Raw genomic sequence first — 19,070 nt, 5'->3', positions numbered from 1 at the left:
GTATTAGTTAGTCACCATCCTCTAGGTTATATCACATGACTTATTTATAAGTGCACATTTGTACCTTTTGACCACCTTCATGCATTTTGCCCACCTTTTATCCCCTGCCTCTGCTAACCTCTAATCTCTACTCTGTATCTATGAGAAATTTACCATTTTTAACTGACTCCTTTGTGAAGTTGATTAACGTCTTATTTTCTAATAGAAAAATACTATTTTAGGGTTTAACTATTTCCTTTAGATTCATTTAGCATGTACATATGCATCTGTTACCTCTAGAGAACAAAATACTGCATAACTAAAGGAATTGTGTTGACCCTTGAGCAGTGTATGACTTAGGTGCACCAATCCCTTGCACAGTTGACAATCTGCATGTAACTTTTTAAAAAATGTTTATGTATTTATTTATTTTGAGAGTGAGACCAAGCAAGGGAGGAGCGTGGGGCAGGGGAGGAGAGAATCCCAAGCAGGCTCCGTGTTGTCAGCACAGAGCTTGATGTGGAGCTTGATCTCACAAATCATGAGATCATGACCTGAGCCAAAACCAAGAGTCAGATGCTTAACCAACTGAGCCATTCAGGAGCCCCACGTATAACTTTTGACTCCCCCAAAATCTAATAGCCTACTGTTGACTGGAAGCCTTAGTAATGACATAGTGAATTAAGACATATTTTGTATGTCATGTGTATTATATACTGTATTCTTACAACAAAGTAAGCTAGAGAAAAGAAAATGTTAAGAAAACCATAAGGAAGAGAATATACATTTACAGTACTGCACTATATTTATTGAAAAAAAACCTGTGTATTAGTATACCTGTGTAGCTCAAACCCATTGTTCAAGGGTCAATCCTTCTTGAAAATATTTTCAAGGGAAGCCTACTCAGCAAGTATGCCGTAGGTGACTGTGCCTTGATGGAGTTTCACATTTTGTTCTTCCTATTCAGGTTATTCCGTGGCTGTCGGAGATTTCAATGGTGATGGCATCGATGGTATGATACACTTGAATTATATTTACCCCTTCTTAAAAAATATAGACTAAACATTCAAAACAGGTAACATTGCAAAACCTCAGCAGTTAAAGGGTTTTGAAACCATTGTTATAGAATGTAACAGAAATGGGGAGATGTTAGTACATTGATGTAAGGTTGGTCTACATTAAACTTTATCTGCAGCTGCTGAAAGTTGAACCAGCCAGTTGCTGAGTGCCCCTTTGTTTTTCCCCATCCACTCCTTTCCTGCCCTTGGGGTTTCAGTTTTTCTTCAGCTCCTTCCTTCTTGCTTTTCAGCAGATTTGGTCCTCTTGGAGGGTCTTAGTTCCTTCTTCCTGTAGACATAACTTGTAACTTTCTGGGCTCTGTATGTAAGATTGTTACCTCATCCTCTGTCTGTCCATCCATCTCCCTTCAGAGCTCAATTTATGAATCACAGACTTCACCTGATTTTGACCACATTTCGGTGTCACTGCCTTTCCTTTGTTCTTAGGTCACTTGATCTTAGCTGTTCTCTTTTTAATAAGATTACAAATTCCTGAGGGCACACATGCATTTCTTTGAGAGTTCTCAAGAATCTTTCTATATTTTGTAAGGATTTGATCTTGTTAAAAAATACTATGGTCATTTATTATGGAGTACCATTAAAGAATTTTTGTTGTTGTTTTCTACTGAAATAACAAAACAGAACTTAAAGCTTTCTGAGATATCCATTTCCTCCTACAGTTTTCAGTATTGGTCTTGAATATGAGTTATTATGTTTTATTTTGTTTTGTTTTGTTTCAGACTTTGTTTCAGGCGTTCCAAGAGCAGCAAGGACTTTGGGAATGGTAGGAAAATTAAAAGGAATCTAAAAAAAAATCTCTAGGTTATCTTATATTTTATTATATTTCATATGCTTTTGTTTTTCCTCCACAGGTTTATATTTATGATGGGAAAAACATGTCCTCCTTACACAATTTTACTGGTGAGCAGGTATGCTTTTAAAATGTTTTTTTTTTTTCCCACATCAGCATTTTGTAACAATGTCTTAAAACTTTTCTTGTAAGTATCATAATGGTTTACGTTGAATATGTAATGAATATTGGTTTAATATTCAATGTTGTAAATGTAAAATAGGCTTTAAAGAATTCACCTTTGTTTCAACCAGAGTAATTTGTGTAAACAAAGCCTTTTGTAATTGCACATGATGGCTTGTTTTTTAAGGAAATCCACAAACTGCACACATACATGTCAAAAACACAAAACCACAAAAACTTCCTTTTTTCTTTGCTGATGACATTAAATTCTCCTTTAAGGAATGATCTATGCCCTTTCATTTTTTTTTTTTTTTCGATGCAAAACGAAGCATGGCACAGATGTGTATATTATAGATGTCATCAGTAAACTTCATTCGTAGTTCAAGAAATAAAACATTCTTCAGTTAAAAAGTAGTACTATTAGGCACTAGACATTCTCTGCAGGTACAGGCATTTTATAACATTTTGTTTCGTATATCTCAGAGAATTAAATGCCCAGTTAGTAATGGCAAAGGAAAAATCAGTAGCTACAGAAAAAATAATTATATCCCAGGTGGCAGATCTGGGATTCAAGCCCACTTCTTATTCAGTAGAGATTTTTGGGCTTTGCAAGAGGATTGATAGGATGAGGAAGTAGACTTTCAGCCCCCAGAAACCTCATCCCACGTGTAGCGGTCAGTGTTGGTTCACAGCACGGAACAAACGGCCCGCAGTTGACAGCCCGTTAGAGTCATGGCAGGGGGTGGTTATCCCTTTGTGAGGTTTTGACTTCTTGACCTCAAGCACCTTCTCCTGTCAGATGCCCATGTATGTCTCTGGATCACGTACTCAGTCCATGATGCTTTCTTTATTGCTGTGGGGCGGGAGGAACATGGGCTTTGCTTTAGGACAGACCTGGGCTCTTCATTCTCAGTCTTAACTGCATTGGACAAGGTATATGCCACTGTAAATCTGGTGGGTTATTTGTAAAAATAGGGGTACTGGTAACTTTCTTATGGGGTTGTAGTAACAAATCAAATGAAAACATTTTAATCCTAGTGCCCAGGAAAAAACTTGTCTAAGTAAATGCCCTTTCTTTACACTTTCAGGCCGAACGCCTTGCAAGGTTAAGACCCCAAAATAGTATTCTCTTAAATTGCACTGTAAATACAATACATTTTATTACACATGCTCTGGTCTTGCAATCGGATACAGACTGCACCTTTCATTTTCTTCACTTATACTCTGTCAACCCAAAATAGATGATGTAGGAATCTCCCGTATCATTCCTTCCTGATATCTCCACCAGTCAAAATTTGGAAGCTTTTGCTAACTTTCCTGTCTGTGGTTTGTTGACTCATTCCTCACCTTAGTTCATCTTTAAAATGTCATCTCTCCTAGTTTTGCTTTGCATGTTGGGCTGTGTTTAGAACTTTTCTTTTCAGGTTTATTTCCAGCCAGTCTGCTCTGTCTGTGATGTCTAGCAGTCTTCTGTAGTGGAGGAAAGGACATTCCTTCTCCCTTCACATAATCCTGTAATAAACCCAAAACTAGTTGTACTGTGTATAACTCAAAAGCAAAGCTATTGGCAAGTAATCAGATGAGATGTGAGACAAGAACAAAGTCATTCCAATATCTTTCTCAACAGTAATTTCTTGAGAGTAGCAGTGGTCACATAGGGAGAGCCAGTTATGATCTATTAATAATTATTATCTATTATCTTTACTGCATAGACTCCCACTGATAACTTCTTGGGCTCAGTTAAAACTTCTGTCTGTGACTATGTATCTTTCTGATGGTGTATGTATGACATTTTTGGGGCAGAGGAGAAGAAGGGTGATAATAGGTTAGGCCTGGGAAGGAGCATTAGTTATGCTTAGACTTAAGCGGCATGTGTTGAAGACACCGAAATGATATACACGGGATATGTTTTGCCTATAAATCTAGGGAAATAAAAATGCCTCATTACCTGATTGTGTTGGTAGAATAAACAAAAGAGAAGAAATTTATTTACTTATTTATTTTTTAATTTTTTTTTAATGTTTACTTTTGAGAGAGAGAGAGAGAGTGCGTGCATGTGCACGCATGAGCAGAGGAAGGGCAGAGAGAGGGAGACACAGAATGTGAGGCAGGCTCCAGGCTCTGAGCTGTCAGCACAGAGCCTGACACTCGGATCAAACTCACAAACTGTGAGGTCATGACCTGAGCCAAAGTCAGACGCTTAACCAACTGAGCCACCCAGGTGCCCCCAAAAGAGAAGAAATTTAGATTGAAACTATGTGCAGAGAAAAAAAAAAACCTTTTCCGTTTGATTAAATATACAATAAATATTAACTGTCAAAGCTAGTTGGATGAAATGTAAACATTTCATTTTCTTTTTGTTATCCAGATGGCTGCATATTTTGGATTTTCTGTCGCTGCCACTGACATTAATGGGGATGAGTAAGTTTAAAAAGATGTTTCCAGAAACAGTTTTCCTCTCATGTTTATGAATGCTTTGCCAAAATTAAACATTTTTTCTTCTGTTTCTCTGTCCCCTTTCTAATCTGTTTCTCGTGAATATGAGAAAACCTCTATGATGTTCATAATTTCTTTCAGTAGCTTTTATGATATGAAGGAATAAAGTAATTTTTATGAATTACTCATAGTTTCTTAAAAGAGTTGAAGGAAGATTTGAATTTGAAATGATTTTTTGCTTTAGTTTGGTTATGAGAGATGTGGAAAGAGGGAAATTGAGTTTTTTATTAACAGGTGGAATTTGATCTTGCGTTGGTGAAAGAGGTTCTGCTCTTTTAGTTACGCAGATGTGTTTATTGGAGCCCCTCTCTTCATGGATCGTGGCTCAGATGGCAAACTCCAAGAGGTGGGACAGGTTTCAGTGTCCCTGCAAAGACCTTCAGGAGACTTCCAGACGACCAAGCTGAATGGGTTTGAGGTCTTTGCGAGGTTCGGCAGTGCCATAGCACCTTTGGGGGATCTGGACCAGGATGGCTTCAATGGTAAGATCAACAAAGTTCAGTAATTGTGGGTCCATAATTTTCTGTGTCTACCTGGAAAAGTCTTGTACCTTCCTCTGTGGTTGTTCATACGAGCAAACCTCCTTCCTGGAAGGAAGCACTGGATTGATAGTGACTCCAAGTTAAACGACAGTTGCTCTTCTTCCTTAAAAATCTGAGCAAACTTTAAAAAAAATTATTCTTATAAGTTATTATTCATACAGCCTCAAATTAGAATTTTGGAATGGTTAAATTCTGAAGGAAATTTGCATTCCCAGGGAGCCCAGAGTAAGCTGGTGATTTGTTGTCTCTGTCCTGCTTAGCAGCAGTGCCCTCTACTGTCCATTTGGACACAAATGTAAAAAATGCACCCAGGCACATTGTCAAGGCAATGTTGACTCTAATTGCATCCCTTAGAGGTACAATTTGCCTTTAATATGTTTAAAGCCATAACTTTGTTGTGGCTATCTGAGAAGTCCTGAGAGTTCTGAAGGATGTTATAACTCCCTTCGTGAGGGCAAGTAAAAAATATAAGCTCATTGTTTTATAATAGTCCCATTTAATAATTTCTTTATTTTTTTAAGTTTATTTATATATAGAGAGAGAACATGTGTGCACATGGGCGTGTGTGAGAATGGGACAGGGGAAGAGGGAGAGGGAGAAAGAATCCCAAGCAGGCTCCACGCCGTCAGCTCCGAGCCCAAAATAAGGCTCTATCTCACAAACCGTGAGATCATGACCTGAGCTGAAATCAAGAGTTGGTTGCTTAACCAACTGAGCCATCCAGGCACTCCAATATCTGTAGATATCTTTAAAAATCAAAGTGACTTTTAACTTAGAGTAAAATATAGATTATAAATTATCAAGATTTAAAAAAAAATTTTTTTTAATGTTTATTTATTTTTGAGACAATGCAAGAGACAGAGTGCAAGCAGCAGAGGGGCAGACAGAGGGAGACCCAGAATCTGAAGCGGGCTCCAGGCTCTGAGCTGTCAGCCCAGAGCCCGACATGGGGCTCAAACTCACAAACCGTGAGATCATGACCTGAGCTGAAATTGGACGCTTAACTGACTGAGCCACTCAGGCGCCCCTTAAAAAAAGAAATACTGGTACAAAACTCTCAGAATAGAAAGTTGAACTTTTGGTTTTTTGAATAATCGATCATATATAGGGGTATGCCCCTTAAAATTTAAAGTTATAAGTTAAAGAGAAAACTTCAAAAATACAGTTGAATTTTATATCTTCCAAGTTGTGGTGGAAAAAGAAAACACCTTTTAGGCTTCAAGACTACTCTACTCCTACCTCATGGGTAGTTCTGTGTCATGACTGGGAGTGCCATTTCTAACCTTAGCTCTAGATGTTTTCAGTGTTAGTAAGAACTGTTCACAGAAACATCTTGCTGCCTAAAATAGAGTCCTAAAGATTTGTACTACCAAGAGAACTTAAATCAAAGGAACTCTGGTATAAAGTTTAAGATAGAACTTGAAAAGAATACTGTAGAACAGAGCAAGCTATTACTTATTGATAACAAAACGACTTAGAAAACACAGGGCCAAATTTGAGGTTCTGCCTTGCTATAGCAGGGCCGCTGCCTCTGGGGTTTCAGGGAGAGCCTGGCATGTTTGCCATCACCTTGTCTTAAGGGTATTCCAGCCACTTTAAAGGAAGTTTCCTTAGTATTATGATCTGGCCAACAACTCATTCCATTTTCTACATTTTTATCAAACTGTGTTACCAGTGAATACAATAATTATAAACAACAGATAAAAAAATAATGAAGTTTTACAGAGATTTGACAAACAGATTTTACTTCTAGAAATGGATACCAGAAAGGATGATTTTGTTCTCCCCAAGTTTCTCCTGGAGTCTTATTGCCTCAAATAGTGGCTTGTGAATGATGGTATCTTGAGTGGAAAATGATCTGATCTGTATTTATGCAACTATTTATATATACTTACAGTTTATATGTATCTATATTTTATATATATAATATGAACTGTTAGTTATAACCTGGATCTTTTCTTTGTGTAAGCCTGATGACATTAACCCTTTGTTAAGCTGTTCATCCTATATTCCCCCATTTCTACCTACACCCACTATGAAAACCTTAGGTATCATTAAGAGGGACACTGAAAACAAAACAGTGAAGTTATGTTTTGTATACGTTATGTATAAGGTGCAGTTTTTGTCAATACTCCTCCAGAAAGAGGGGAAAAAAACACAGAAAAGAGCAACTAAAATGATTAAAGGAAGAAATCAGTTGTGTGAAAAAGTAGGGCTTTCCAGACTGGACAGATGCCAGCCAAGAAAACAAGAAGATAATTAGGATATATAAAATAATGAGAAGTTTAGAAAAGTTAAAGATAATTTTTGTTAAATGGCTTTTCAACACTAGAGTTGTCTTCTGTTGGGAAATTATATTTTGATAAATATATATTTAAAAAAATTTTTTTGACGTTTACTTATTTTTGAGAGACAGAGACAGAGCATGTGTGGGGAGGGGCAGAGAGAGAGGGAGACACAGAATCCGAAGCAGGCTTCAGGCTCCGAGTTGTCAGCACAGAGCCCAACACGGGGCTCGAACTTACAAGCCGTGAGATCATGACCTGAGCTAAAGTCGGACGCTCAACCAACTGAGCCACCCAGGTGCTTTGATAAATGCGTTCTTAATGCCTGTGTCAATTTAGAAGTTATGCCGACCTTTGAAACTTAAAAAAGAAAAAAGAAGGACTCTTATTTAACTTAAATACTACTGTTTTTTTGAAGAATAACAAATTCTTAGTTGGTCCTTACTGCACACCATGCCCTATTCCAAGTGCTAAAAATGACAGGATAAATTAGAGCCCATCCATGTCCTTAAGGAATTTAGCATCAATAGGGGCAACTTTTATGTAAACATTAGAAGGCAATCAGCACCGTGTTTGGGATAATGCTGGGCATAATGCTCTTACATTAAAGATAAGTGATCAAGGGGCGCCTGGGTGGCGCAGTCGGTTAAGCGTCCGACTTCAGCCAGGTCACGATCTCACGGTCCGTGAGTTCGAGCCCCGCGTCAGGCTCTGGGCTGATGGCTCAGAGCCTGGAGCCTGTTTCCGATTCTGTGTCTCCCTCTCTCTCTGCCCCTCCCCCGTTCATGCTCTGTCTCTCTCTGTCCCAAAAATAAATAAATGCAAAAAAAAAAAAAAAAAAAGATAAGTGATCAAGGTGTCTGGTGTCTCAGGAGATGCAGCATCAAGGAGGCTGGAAGCAGTTTGTGTATGGGAAGGTATAAGTGAGGCAGTTTGGAATGACTGGCTCATAGTGGCTGTCACAGGCAAGATGGACACATCCTTGCTCTTGTGAAGCCTATGTTTCATGGAAGACCCACAAAGTAAATACATAATGGGGGAAATTCAGGTAGTGATAAACGCTGTGGGTTAAAACAAAAAAAGGCAGGTTAATGTGATAGTGCCTAGACAGTGTAAGTGAGAAGGGAGAGTGCATGACTTTGTTGTCAGGGAAAAAGAACCTCTCTGATACGATGACATTTGATCTATGATTTGGATAAACAGAAGGAGCAGAGCTTGAAAAGCCCTGGAGCAAGAGCTGTTAAGGCACAGGAAGCAGCAAGTGTAAATCCAAACATGGGTACTAGCTTGGTGTGTTTAAGGAACAGAGGAAAAGGTCAGGATTGATAGGAAGGGTGAGTGAGGGCTAGAACTGGGGTGGTAGGGGAGGGTGGGGAGCACTGGTGGAATGACTACACAAATCAGGTAGTGTTTAAATGCTTTGGGAAATGAAGGATTTTAAGAACGAAGGTGGCAATATTAACCTTTGGCCGTTTTGAGGAGAGTGGATTTTAGGGGCAAGAACAGAAGTGGGAGCCACTCAGGCTGCTTTAGGGCTCCAGGGAAAGGATGAGAATGGCTTGTCTAGGATAGTACCAGCAGAGACAGGGAAGTGAGCATATTTGTAATGTATTTCAGAGTTTCAAAAGGTTATAGTGACCATTTTTCTCTCTTTTTTCTTTTTTGGAAGAATTTCAAACTTCTTATTTGCTTGTGTTATCTTAATATAAGTTGAGCAAGATGGAGATGAAGTCATAACTTTCAAATTTCTGAGCCAGACTGCAGTTTCAAAAAACAAAAACCATGCCCACCTAAATTAGAGTTTTGAGAGCTGGAATGAACCTTAGATGAATCTTTTGACGTGTCCCCCCCCCTTCCATTTTAAGGATGAAGTATTTTGAGGTCCAGAAAGGTTAAGTGATTTGTTCAAGGTCATACCCAGAATATCTGGCTCCAAGTTAATGTCATTTCGACATAGTTTTGCTTGAATCTCCTTGAATTAGATCGTTGCTTTGGAATAAAGAGTATTCTGCTAAACTTTGAATCAGTATTTATTGTGGTAAGTGGGTTGTATGAATACAGGTTTCGCCCTGCTGTCCGAAAGTGGAGTCTTCCCATGAAAACTTTCATTAGCAGAAGTGGTATTCAAGTGAAGAAGCAATTATCATTAATGTGATGTATATGGAAAATTTTTCCAAACCCCCCAAATTTCCCAGACCCAAAAAGGAACCACTCTCAGGGTTTTGTGATACCTTAGGACACATCTTGCTAATGGATGCAAAGAATAAGTTGAGATAAAGCATAGATGCTCACAGGCACCGTTGAGCGCTACAGGCAGCTTGATGCTGAGAAGTTGGCTGTGGTTCCCAGGGAAGGAGCTCAGGGTGCCCCTCCTGCTGCTCGGGGAGCAGGCAACTCTTAGATCGGTTCATTGTAAAACAAACGCTGAATGCTAGTTTTGCTTTTCTTTGTAAAAGCGAATCCTCTTCAGATTTTTTTCAGTTGGCAAAAACAGGTACTAATGTAGATCTTCCCTAAAAGCAAAGTGCTGTAAGGGGAACTTTTGAAAGGAAGATAACTGCATTAAGATCTTTGCCATATAAATAGTAATACTAAGACTTCCCTCTCTCTGCCCTTGCTCTCCTCCTCTCCTTTCCTTCTCCCTTCCTCCTCCTCCTCCTTCTCTTCCTTCTTGTTTCTCTCCAATCTTCCCCCTCCCTTCCTTCCTTCCCACAGATATTGCCATTGCTGCTCCCTATGGGGGTGAAGATAAAAAAGGAATTGTTTATATTTTCAATGGAAGATTAACAGGCTTGAATGCAGTACCGTCTCAAATCCTTGAAGGGAAGTGGGCTGCTCGAAGCATGCCACCAAGCTTTGGCTATTCAATGAAAGGAGCCACGGATATAGACAGAAATGGATATCCAGGTGCTTTCCTAGAAATACATATTTCTTAGGTTGTTCAGTCCTAATAGCGAATAGTTTGTTATTGCTCTCTTGATTTACGTCATAAGTTATTTCAGTTCAATACTTCAGTTATTGTTCATACCCCTGCTATGTTCTTTAAGGCACTGTTCTCATCACCGAAGGGGATATGAGACAAAGACAGCTGTATTTCCTGGGAGCTTCCAATATAAAACATATACTCTGAGTTTCTTCTTTTTTTGTCCTGAACTCTGTAATGAAATGTCAGACAAAACTTTGAAGGTTCATTCTAGCATTTTAAGTGTCTCCTGTATTTTTTAATCATCTAACATTTTTATGGACTTGACTAATCATTGTGATTGTTAAAAGATACATTATCTCATTTAATTCTCCCAGTAAGGCTGGTGAAGCATATAGGCTAGCTTAGGTTGTTATTATGCCATTTTTAGGGATGAGAAAAGATTGAGAAAGGTAATTTGCCTGAGGTTGCCTTTTGGTTTGAACCAGGACAGGAACAGAGGCCTTTTTCTAGCAATTATATACTTTGGAGTATTATAACGGATCTGGTCATAATGGGTCCATTCTTTAAATGAGATATAATGCAGAAGATTTGATTTACCTTTATTATTGAAACAGTTCGTATGAGCCCAATATACAAGTGTGTTGAAGTGCTTTTGGAAATAGGACAGGAATGTGATTCTTGTCTGTTACTGTTATTTCAGGAGATTTTTGGTTATAAATGCAATATATTTGTTATAGAACTTTTAGAAAATACAGCAAAGAATATCTTTCAATCATTTTTTCAATGCATTCATATATAGTTCTTTAACAAAACAGAATTATACTTTAGGCACTGTTAATAGCATATTTTTTTATTCACTCAAAGTATCAGAAATGTTTCCCCATATTGCTGATTATTCTTCTAAATATGAATTATATTTTTCCCATTCTATCAAAATTCGTATCAGATCTTACTTAAGTTTATTTTTGGGCATTTATATCCTTGCATATAATTCTGGTGCATACCTCTGATTATTTCCTTAGGACAAAATTCTAGAATTGCTCTGTCAAAGACACGGCACTTTAAAAAAAAAAAAATCTGTTGATACATGTCATCAAATTATAATCCCATTCCCTCAAAAAGAAGGTTTTGCAGCTCTATTTAAGCATTCACCAGAATGAGCAATCATTTACCCACATGGGTGCCTACACTGAGGGTCATCTGTTGTTTTTGTAAAAATAATATTAAACTATATGATAGGTAGAAATGTTACTTTGTTCTACTTTATAGTTTTTAATTATCAGGGAGGGTAAGCATTTTTGTTTATATGTATTTACTTTTGTGAATTCCCTTTTTACTTTTTTTTTTTTGCTCTGTTTCTATTGGGATGCTGGTTTCCTTTCTTTTTTTTTTTCCTTAGGACAGTGTCTTAAATATTGTGGATAGTAACCCCTTAACACGCGCGCGCGCACACACACACACACACACACACACACACACACACATCTCAGTTTGTAGTATTTGCTTTTTGGGCATAAAGAAGTTCTTAATTTTTAGGTAATCCAATCTACCCATCTTTATGGTTCCTTATGTACTTGTCTGCTTAGAAAGGGTTTCCTCAGATTTACCTTGGGTATATTGTGAAATAGAGCTCTTATTTCATATTTTCTTAATCACGAACCCATTGTACCAGCTGCATATAAAAATTAATGCATTCTGTTCTTGTTAATTTGAATGCTATCTGCTGTCCTTCTAAGTATTCTATGTATATGTAATGTGCTTTGTTTTGTTTTGTTTTTGTAACAAAGGGAAAAATTTATAATGAAATTTAGACTTGTAATGAAATTTTGCAATGAAATTGTAAAATCCACAGGCACTTATAAAACTTTTTCCTTTGAGGGGTATATGCATTTGGGTGATATACAGTTCCTTATTATTGCTAATTTTTATAAAGTACCCTTTAAAAAGATTCTCATCTTTACAAAGTATCCATTAAAAATATTCTTGTCTCCCTGGATGAAAGATTAGTTTTATGTGGAGTGTATGCCATTTGATACCTTATTTAGAGTTTTCATATGTTTTTGCCTTTGAGATACTATCTTACAACCATTTAATGAAGAATAGTTTTGAGACTATGTCTAAATCTTTATCACATGCACTGAAAGTTTTATAGAATGGTATATGAATTAAAAAAATTATTATTATTATTATTTACATGTTTTTCTACTCTCTTTTAAGACTTAATTGTAGGAGCTTTTGGTGTAGATAGAGCTGTATTATACAGGTGAGCACGTTTCCATATCCTGTAATATAGGAATATTACCACTGTTTGAATTTCAGTTTAATTTTCTTGAAGTAATGATAAAATTTGTTCTTTCTAGTCAAGCCTTGCTCAGTCAGCATTTATACAAGGAAATCCCAAAGCAGAAGAAGGTGTAGATTTTTTAATTTAGAAACGCATTCAGAATTTTCTCTCTTTGTTCTTTAAATTATGTTCAAAGATGTTCTTCTGTGTTTTAATTCTCTCTTTAAAATTTATATGAGTTTACATTTTCCTCTAAAAGGCAAGAAGTTAACTTGATGTTTATGCCACAGCATTCTGTGACCACAGGGCAGTATGTAATGACTTCCCAAATCAATATTTTTATTAGAGCAATATATATAAATCCACATAACCTGTATTTCTCAGCTTCATCCATATTCTCAGTTATTCTCTATATTTAATCAATTCCTCATGCTTTAGACTATCATCTGGCATCCCAAGTAGATGAAGATGCTTACACTTTTATGGGCTATGTTTATACATGCCAGAATAACTAACCTGAGTTCTGTGTAATGGAATTTATGTTGGGTCAACTTGATTGTGGCTCTTGGGGCCACTTGTGCCCAATCATTTATCATGACTGAGTAGGCACAGTGCCGTGAGCCTACTATATTTTTATACAGGGCTTAAACCTGTACATCTGAACTTTGGAAAACTATTTATTTTAATTTATTATTTCAGTTTTTAAAATTGCTATTAAAAGGTAATACATATAATAAAATGCATGTAGTAAAAACTCAATCAGAAAGGACATAAACAAAAATAACATACTTCCTTTCATGCCAGTTACTAGTTTATGAGTATACCCTACCAGAATTATTCTGTACATTAAAAAATTATGTGTATGTGTTTGCGTATGCATCCTTTGTACATGGTGGGTTTTTTTCCTGTCATATAAAAATTATATTGGATATATCTTAGAGATCATCTCGTATCCACACAGATGGATTTATGTCACTCATTTCCCCTACTGTATTGCATTGCGTTAGGTAGATACCCCACAACGTGGTTAACCATTCTGCTTTCGTGGACTGAGTTCAGATAGGATGGCCACTTGTCCCGCTTTGCCTGGAACTGCGGGATTTACCAGGATGTGGGACTGTCACTGCTAAAGTCAGGATGGTCTTCAGCAAACAGGGACAGTTTGTCATTCTGTGTTTAGATTGTTTTTATTCCTTTTGCTGTTATAAACAATGCTTTAGAAAACGTTGTTATATATACAAAAAATGTAAACCTAAAATGCCTAGATCAATCTAATATTGTAAATAACTTTTTGCTTTCTTTTCTTTTTCTTTCTTTCTTCTTTTTTTTTTTAAACCAGGGCCAGACCAGTTATAACTGTAAATGCTGGCCTTGAAGTGTACCCTAGCATTTTAAATCAAGACAATAAAACCTGCCCATTGCCTGGGACAGATCTCAAAGTTTCCTGGTAAGGGCATTAGTTTAATAATATTTACTATTGTGATTATTGGTACAGTCATTATGAAAACAATTGAAAATGAAGGGGGGGCTGAAATATTGCAGAACAGTTTCTATGTGTATTACTCTCTTTTCATAGATTGGATTATAGAAATGTTGTTCCAGAGTAGATATGTAGAAGGCTCTAAAAATATGCTACAAACTACTATAAACTTCATTAAAAAAAATGATGCATGCTCAATGAATATATTTAAAAAAGACGAAAAAGCTAATAAGATCTCGGAACTCATTTATTATTTGATTCTAAACAGACCCATGAACATTTTTATTTTTAAAGGAGATGATCTTTTCCAGATTTAATATCTGTGAATAGTTGTATGAAAAATACATTATTTAATTATTATTATGAAATATTATTAAATGTTAAATAATATTAAATCTATAAGTAGTATATTACCAATATAATATTCTTCTTGTTCTTCTACTTGTCCCCTAACTAGTTTCTAAAGAAAAATATAATTTTTTGTAAGTTTAATATCAGAATTCTTCTCTAGTCCAGTGTTTCTCAAGTCTTCATTATTTGTATGCTATTTTTTGCTAGTGTATGATTTTTGCTATACTTTCATTCTACCTGTATTTATAATTAAAATAATTTTTTTCTTTAAATCAATTCATGTTTTACTTAAAAATATTTAAAATAATATGGAGAAACCCCAGTACCTTTCTCATACATGTCAAAATAAATATAAAATTAAGAAAAACCTTGGCCCATATACTAGTAAAATCACCAAGAGTACCTCACTTTGGGGAACACTGTTCTTTAACTTCCTTGGTTACTCAAAAATCAAACAACTTTTACAGATGCAGTGAGGAATGATTAGAAGCTGGGAAAATTTTACTTCTAAGAGGCTAATGAAAAAATAATTCTGATTTTGTCTTCAAATTGTTATAGTTATTAGAAAACATTTTTCAAAATTTTATTTCTTTCATTGGATTGCATTAAAAATTTAGTAACATTTTATCTTATATTGATTGGCAGTGAAGTTTTCAAGATTTTAGCTTTAAGTTTTATGGCCTTCCCTTCAATCACCCTGCCTGCCCCTGTGAAATTGCTAGTAATATATTTAAAAGTATGCTAATAACTGTAAAGCTTTGAATATACTAACCAGAGCAGTAGCTTTTGTATCTTTTTGGTTATGGCACATTGTATGAAATACATTTTGCATCATAATCCAGTAAATACATGTGTGTAATTAAAACAAAAGTTCCATGAAACCCTTCAGTCAGCTTTATTTATTTGATTTATTTTTTTAAGATATTGGTTGACACAACCCACTGAACTGATTTCATGACCCATTAAGAAATCATGAAGAACACTGTTCTAGAGGAGCTTTCTAATTAAAGGAAGCTTGGTGCGGGCTTTTAAAAAAAAAAAAAAATGAGATTATTTTACGTCTGGCCCATCCTTTCTCTCACTTAGATTTATCAACAGGTTCTATAAACTTGAGAGGAAGTTCAGAGATTCTTTTTTTTTTTTTTTTGAAATGAAGATACCATGAAAGGAAAGGTGCTTAAATTACTGAAGGATGAGTTAGGACATTCTGTGTATTTTGTGTTTCATGTTTCAAGAATGTTATTATGACATGAAGAAAGATATAAAAGGCTTCACTATATAAACTGTGCATTAGAAATATGAGATTTGGGGGTGATACTCAGCAATATGTTTAAACTGGATTACAGGATTTGTATATATTTTTATTTCTCTACAGTTTTAATGTCAAGTTCTGCTTAAAGGCAGATGGCAAAGGAGCACTTCCCACGAAAATTAGTAAGTATTCTATGGAAAAATTACAGAATGATTCTGCATATACAGCACTTAAAAATGTTTCAGGATATTTGAATAGTTACTCAAATAGTTGTTATCGTTGTTCTTTATTTGGATATGTATGCTTAAAGGCACCTAGCATTGCAACATGATTACCTTGTTGACTCTTAATTCAGATATAAATACATATTTATTTGTTGACATTGTGAACAGAATAGCCCATTGAATGGTAAAGATGGCCTTCAGAAAGTTAAACACTTACCAATGAGAGATAAATGAATTCTAGGGGAAATAGGTATCATTGTTTATAAATAGATGATCTACTGAAAAGTTCATATTTTATGTCTCAGAGAAACCCCCAGCAATCTAAACAGCAGAAATGCTTTAGATATAGTGGAAGACAGAGAAAAAGTTTGGGCCATCCAATTTACCCACACGGCAAATACCTAACTTGACTCTTCCTTTCCAACATATGGTTTATATGGTCCAGAGAGCAAGGCAGGAGAGCTAAGTAATTGTAGCCAAGATTGGTCATTGTTAGTGACAAGTGCTGAGAAGCCACCGCAAAGCAGAGGAAGAGGACTGAGTTTGCTGGGTGTGTGTGTGCATGGAAGTTCACATAGAGTGGCAAGGTGGGGTCCCTGGAAGATGACTAAAGACCTGTAGGGAATGTCTGGAGGGGTATTTTGCACAGAGGAAATGGCAATTTCAAGAGGCCTGAGTCAAGAGCATGCTTAGTGTGTTTGAGAGACACAAGGAGAGTGGTGTGGGTGGGTAGAACAGAATTGGAAGCAAAATCACCCTGCGTTTTAACCCAAAGTTAACATGAGGTTCAACATTTAGAGAAACTTAGAAACTTGGTTTTAACGTTGAAAAAACTACTTAAAGAAGAGCTGAATCTTAGAAGGAAGTCACCCTAACACCGTGCTTCAGACTATTGGTTGCATGTTTGCTTTAATAGAATTCTTGATCTAGTCAACTATATTAGGTCACCTGCTTCACGAGGGACATATTTATCTGACAGTCTGATATGGTAGCTTCATTAAAAGTAGTAGTTGCAGGTAATTCAAACTGTTTATTTGTCATAGTGTTTAATAGAATAATATGGGTGCATATTAGTAAATATTAATCGCAGTCAGTGGGAAATTGCTGCTACTTGTGTTAATGGCGGGAGTCGTAATTCACATATATTTCGTGCTCTGAACTTCTTCCTCTCGGCCTAAATTAAAAGAAAAAATTCCCCTTGCATCTGATAGTTATTTTACTACCATCATTATCTATTGTATGAATTAATATGTGGCTTTACTTTGGGGATAGTTGGATTATTAATTAGCAAATATTCAGGATTAATATGTTGTAGTCTCACTACAATGTATACACATTTTTAGTGAATTACAAGGAAATTGCTTCTTCAGGAATAAATATCTTTGTTTACATGAAAACTCTAGCTATCTAGGACAGATAGGTGTTCATAACGATTATATTAGTTATAAATCCTTTGTATAGATTTCCAGGTGGAGCTTCTTTTGGATAAACTCAAGCAAAAAGGAGCAATTCGACGAGCACTATTTCTCCATAACCGGTCCCCAGGTCACTCCAAGAACATGACTATTTCAAGGGGGGGACAGATGCAGTGTGAGGAACTAATAGCATATCTGCGGGTAAGAGATACTTTTCTCCTTCATCGTCTTTTACTTTTTACTAATTTTTTTCCTTTTCATCTAAATGACTCTCACTTTGTGTGAATTTTTGGGTATTAAATCAAAAGGAAAACACAGAAGAATACACTTGAGGAAGTTTAGCTTTTTAATGTATCAAACCTGAGTAATGGATTTTTGTTCCTGACAAACTGGATATTTCAACTGGTCTTTCTGCGACATTGCTACGGAATAAATTATAGCAAACCTATTTCTTAAATGTTGCTAGACTCTCAAAACATAAAATAAATCTCCACGGTCCAAAAAAATAAAAATAAAAAATCAGTTAAAAAACTACATTGGCAAAATTTGACTTGTGACTTGTGTGCAAATACGTGAGCCAGAGTGTCTGGGGAAGGATGAACAGTAATTGCGGATACCACTGGCACAGGAATTCAGACTCACCTGGGACTTTTGCAAGCCAGGGGTCTGACTTGAGCCTCCTACTTGCCATTATATAGAAGAATACACACACGCACACCCACACACACACACACACACACACACACACACACACACACACACGTATATGTGAATATATCTATATATATTCATTGTTTTTTTGGTAAAAGCAAAACCAAAAACAATCCAAATAACCTTTGATAGGAGAATAGATAACTACATTATGGTTTTATTATCATATGATGAATATTACTCAACAGTAAAAATTAACCTCAGCTACTTGCAACAGGATGGATAAACCTTAACAAGAATGTTGAATAGAAAGCACATTACAGAGGGGTGCCTGGGTGGCTCAGTCAGTTAAATGTCCGACTTCGGCCCAGGTCATGATCTCACGGTTCGTGAGTTCAAGCCCCGTGTCAGGCTCTGTGCTGACAGCTTAGAGCCTGGAGCCTGCTTCGAATTCTGTATCTCCTCCTCTCTCTGCTCCTCCCCCGCTCATGCTCTGTCTCTCTCTCTCTGTCAAAAATAAATAAAAACATTAAAAAAAATTATGAAAAAGAAAGCAAGTTACAGAAAAATGCACATGACCTCACTTTTAAATGAACAAAAAAGGAAAAGCAAACAGAAGAACATCCTGTTTAAGGACATATACAGTGTAGTAAAACTACTGAAAATAAACGAGAATGGTGTACTTAAAATTTAGAATGGTGGTTACCTCTGAGAAGAAAGGCCGAGGGAAGAAATGAGAAGGGAGTACATGGGTAACTTAAAAATTATTGGTAATATTTCGGGCACCTTGGGTGGCTCAGGCAGTTAAGCATGCGACCCTTCGTTTCGGCTCAGGTCATGATCTCCTGGTTTATGGATTTGATCCCTGTGTTGGGCTCTGCACTGGCCATGTGGAGCCTGCCTGGGATTCTCTCCCTCCTTTCTCATCCTCTCTGTCTCAAAATAAGTAAATAAACTTAGAAAAATTATTAGTAATGTTCTAATTCTGTTGGCTGTGGAGTGCCTATTTTATTAACATGCCCTCGTATATTTTTGTATGAATCAAGTATTATAAACAAAAATTGATTAAGCATCCTTGCTGAATAACCAGTCTTTTTGGACATTCTATTCTTACTTTTATATAATTTTAGTTTTTCAGAGTTTTGGTAGAACTG

The 19,070-nt window shown here is 36.3% G+C and overlaps 1 protein-coding gene across 1 annotated transcript in view; it reads left to right on the top strand.

Moving 5' to 3' along the window:
- Positions 1 to 19,070, top strand: part of ITGAV (integrin subunit alpha V) — a 91,160-nt gene that overhangs the window by 50,757 nt on the left and 21,333 nt on the right. The window contains exons 8-17 of the mRNA XM_047084652.1: positions 947 to 991; positions 1,778 to 1,821; positions 1,910 to 1,966; positions 4,379 to 4,431; positions 4,786 to 4,988; positions 10,049 to 10,240; positions 12,477 to 12,522; positions 13,883 to 13,990; positions 15,750 to 15,808; positions 17,312 to 17,466. Coding sequence (XP_046940608.1) covers positions 947 to 991; positions 1,778 to 1,821; positions 1,910 to 1,966; positions 4,379 to 4,431; positions 4,786 to 4,988; positions 10,049 to 10,240; positions 12,477 to 12,522; positions 13,883 to 13,990; positions 15,750 to 15,808; positions 17,312 to 17,466 — 962 coding nt within the window. The remainder of the gene's footprint in view (positions 1 to 946; positions 992 to 1,777; positions 1,822 to 1,909; positions 1,967 to 4,378; positions 4,432 to 4,785; positions 4,989 to 10,048; positions 10,241 to 12,476; positions 12,523 to 13,882; positions 13,991 to 15,749; positions 15,809 to 17,311; positions 17,467 to 19,070) is intronic.

Source organism: Lynx rufus, unplaced genomic scaffold, assembly GCF_022079265.1.
Source record: "Lynx rufus isolate CCGP_SWC_20201006 ecotype Redwood Valley unplaced genomic scaffold, mLynRuf1.p SCAF_2, whole genome shotgun sequence".
NCBI lineage: Eukaryota > Metazoa > Chordata > Mammalia > Carnivora > Felidae > Lynx > Lynx rufus.
This window is presented reverse-complemented; position numbering and strand designations above follow the sequence as displayed.